We start from the raw sequence: 3073 nt of genomic DNA, 5'->3' as shown, positions 1-3073 counted from the left end.
GGGGTGGCCCCACAGCATTCCCGCAAAAACTCACCCATGTTCCCAAAAATGCCCTGGTTCCTCAGGGCATCAGCGTAGGAGCCAGTGCTGGGGAAGGGGCCTGGGCGCCCGCTGCCCCCCGGCCCCCGCGAGCCCGGGATGTCGAAGAAGGCGTCCATCTGCGGGGAGAGCAGGTGGGGCTCAGCGCCAGTGCAGCACCCATGGGTACTGGGGGTGCTGCAGCGGCCATACAGGAGTGGGTTTGCAAAAGGGAAAGGGTGTGCGTGCAAAACAGGTGTGCAAAGGCACGGTTGCAGAAGGGTGCGGGTGAAAGAAAGATGCGCACGGAAAGTTGCGTGGGTGAAATGGGTGTGCAAAATGGCATGTGTAGAAGGAAGATGCATGGGCAAAATTGCATGGGTGAAGGGAAGGTGAATGTGCAAAGGTCTATGTGGAAAATAGATGGAGGTACAGAATTACATATGCGAAATAGATATATGTTCAAATAGATATATGTTCAAAATTGCATGTGCAAAAGACAGATGCCTATGCCCAGCCTTGCATGCTTCTTGTATGGCCCCTGAAGGGGCTAAGGGCTGTCCCTGTGCCCTAGCCCTCCCTCACCTTAGAGCCCATGCAGATGTTGAGCTGCTCACCTTGGAGCCCATGCAGATGTTGAGCTGCTCCCTGAGGTACCCGGCCTGTGCAGCGGCCTTGCCCTTCTCCTCCAGCTCCTTGCCCAGCTGCTCCTTCTCCCCCAGCAGCTTCTTCCTCTCCTCCTGCCCGCCCTTCACCTGGCTCTGCACCTCCTGCAGCCGCTTCTCCAGCTCCTGTTTCTCCCGCGAGCAGTTGAGGCGGCATTGGAGCAGGTTCATGTCGCAGACACTCTTCCCCACGTATTTCGTCTCTCGCTCTTGCTGCCAGAGGAAAAACTTCTCCGTCTGCCCCGTCAACCAGTTGAGCTGCTCCTGGATGGCCTTGCATGTGTAGGGGCTGCTGGCGGCCGCCTCCTTGATGCGCTGGAAGCTATAGCTCATGTCGGCCCGCAGGGAGCTGCACTCGCTCCGCAGCAGCTCCAGGTGGGTTTTGGTGGAGTCGTGGAGGGTGCGAGTGGTGGTCAGCTCCTGCTGGCAGCTCTCCTGCTCCTGCGTGGCTTTGGTCAGCGCTGCGCCTGCCCGCCGGCAGTTTTCCTCCAGCTCCTTCTTGCCCAGGGTGGTCTGGTCCAGTTGGCTCCGCAGCAGTGCCTTTTCGGCTGTAGGTGGTGGGATATGGGGTTGGGGTGCATGGATCCCCCCTCAACCAAGTCCCACTCCATACTTTGATGTGATGCCCCTGCCTAGTCCCCATCACCCGCTGTGGTGTGTCCCTGCAGGGTGTTGGGGGTCCCCAGAGGGCTGAGAGGGGGATAATTTGGGGGTGTGTGTGTGTGTGGGGGGGTGTCCCTTACCGCTGCAGCTGGCATTGATGAGGCTGATGGTCATGTGGCACTCGTCCAGCTTGGTCTTCTGGTAGAAGATTATCTTCATCATCTCCTGTAGCTGAGGGAGAGGAAGAGGAGAGGGGGGCATCAGAGCATCTGGCGGGGACACCCCCCCTGGCATCGTCTCGTTCCCCCCAGGGTGGTGGTGAGAGCACCAGGGGCTGGGGAGGATGAGAAGGGGGCTGTGAGGGACACATCAACATTGCCAGCGGGGTCTCCCCTCCCCTGCACTTGTGGTCCACCCCCACTGTAATGAGGTTCCAACCTCTTGCAGCCTCCCACACCCCTGCATTCATCCCCACTGTAACGAGGTCCCAAAACCCTTTAGCCCCCAGCACTGCTAGGTTCATCCCTACTGTAATGAGGTCCCCAAACCCTGTAGTCCCTGCACCCATGGGTCCATCCCCGCTGTAGCAAGATCCCAGCTCCTTACAGACCCCACACCCATGGGCGGGTTGCAGCCCCTGCACCCATGGGGGGGGCCTTCCCTTCCCTTCCAGAGGGCAGAGCTCACCTTGGGGATGGAGTTGGGTGCCTGGGTGCTGTTGCACTTATCCAGGTCCCGTTGCACCTTCACAGCGAGGGCCTGGAGACCTTGCTTCTCCTTGAGGGTGGCATTGAGGATGCGGGTCAGGTTGATGTTCCTGCCACTCAGGGTGAGGATCTTGCCATAGCGCTCCTGCAGCTCTTCCTCCAGCAGCCGAAGGTGTGTGTCGGTGCCCGCCTGTGCGTTGCCGTACACCATGAATAGCACTAGCCCCAGGATGATGAGGAACTGGATGAGGGAGGTGAAGAGGAAGATGTATTTCATGTAAAAACTGCAGTCCCTCTTCGGCATTGCCTCCCTGGCCTCCAGACCAAACTTGGCCATGGCGTAGCTGCTCTTCTCCATCCTGACGATGCTCTGCACACCCCACCCCAACACAACCCCCTTTCAGCGGGGGCTGCGCCGGGGCGGAGCTGGCCCCCACCGCCGTGTTTATATTGCTCTATTTAATATTTCCTTCTGCTGGGCTCCTTCCTGCCTCTCCGGATGCCTCAGACCCGCCAGGTTATCACGACGCAGCTTCTGTTTGCGGGAGCACCATTGTTCCCAGTTGCTAACAGACTGCGGTGAAGCCTGGGACCCTGCTCCCGTGGGACCTGTTCTCACTCCAAAATAGCTCTGGGTCAGTGGGGATGGGTTCCCGGGGGCTGTGGCCACTGGTGCTCACTGGTGGGGTGGTGGAGTATCTGGGGGAGCTGCTTCTGGTCCCTGTCCCCTCCTGGGGACATCTTTGTGGAACACCAGAGCAGACAATGAAAGGGAGCAAATCCAGGACCACTGTGGGTCCAGTGGGTCCCCAAGCTGCTGAGGGGTGGCATTGGGTGCAGGCAGGGACCGGAGCAGGGGAGTGCTCCCTATCTGACCCCCCAGCACCAGTGACCACATCTGGACCAGCATCCATGGGACTGGGCTGAGCTGGACCCTGCTGGGACCCCAATCATCGCCACCCTGTACCCAACCCCCACCCCAAGCTTTGCAGGATGCCCAGCCCGGGCCAGGGGGGCTGCTGGGGGAGCTGAGGTGTGGGGCTGACCCCGAGCCACTGGCTGGTTCCACCAATTTCTCGT

General features: G+C 60.0%; 1 protein-coding gene across 1 annotated transcript; it reads right to left on the bottom strand.

Annotated features, from left to right (window-relative positions):
• Positions 1-34: 34 nt before the first annotated feature.
• On the bottom strand, positions 35-2351 carry PLVAP (plasmalemma vesicle associated protein; the record flags this gene model as incomplete). Its single annotated transcript, XM_010179670.1, has 5 exons — positions 1974-2351; positions 1427-1517; positions 604-1231; positions 396-426; positions 35-158 (listed from the first exon to the last, which is right to left on the bottom strand). Coding segments are annotated over exons 1-5 (1252 nt in total), but the record flags the coding sequence as incomplete, so codon positions are not given.
• Positions 2352-3073: the final 722 nt, after the last annotated feature.

This window comes from Mesitornis unicolor, unplaced genomic scaffold, assembly GCF_000695765.1.
Source record: "Mesitornis unicolor isolate BGI_N332 unplaced genomic scaffold, ASM69576v1 scaffold30762, whole genome shotgun sequence".
In the NCBI taxonomy this organism is placed as follows: Eukaryota; Metazoa; Chordata; class Aves; order Mesitornithiformes; family Mesitornithidae; genus Mesitornis; species Mesitornis unicolor.
This window is presented reverse-complemented; position numbering and strand designations above follow the sequence as displayed.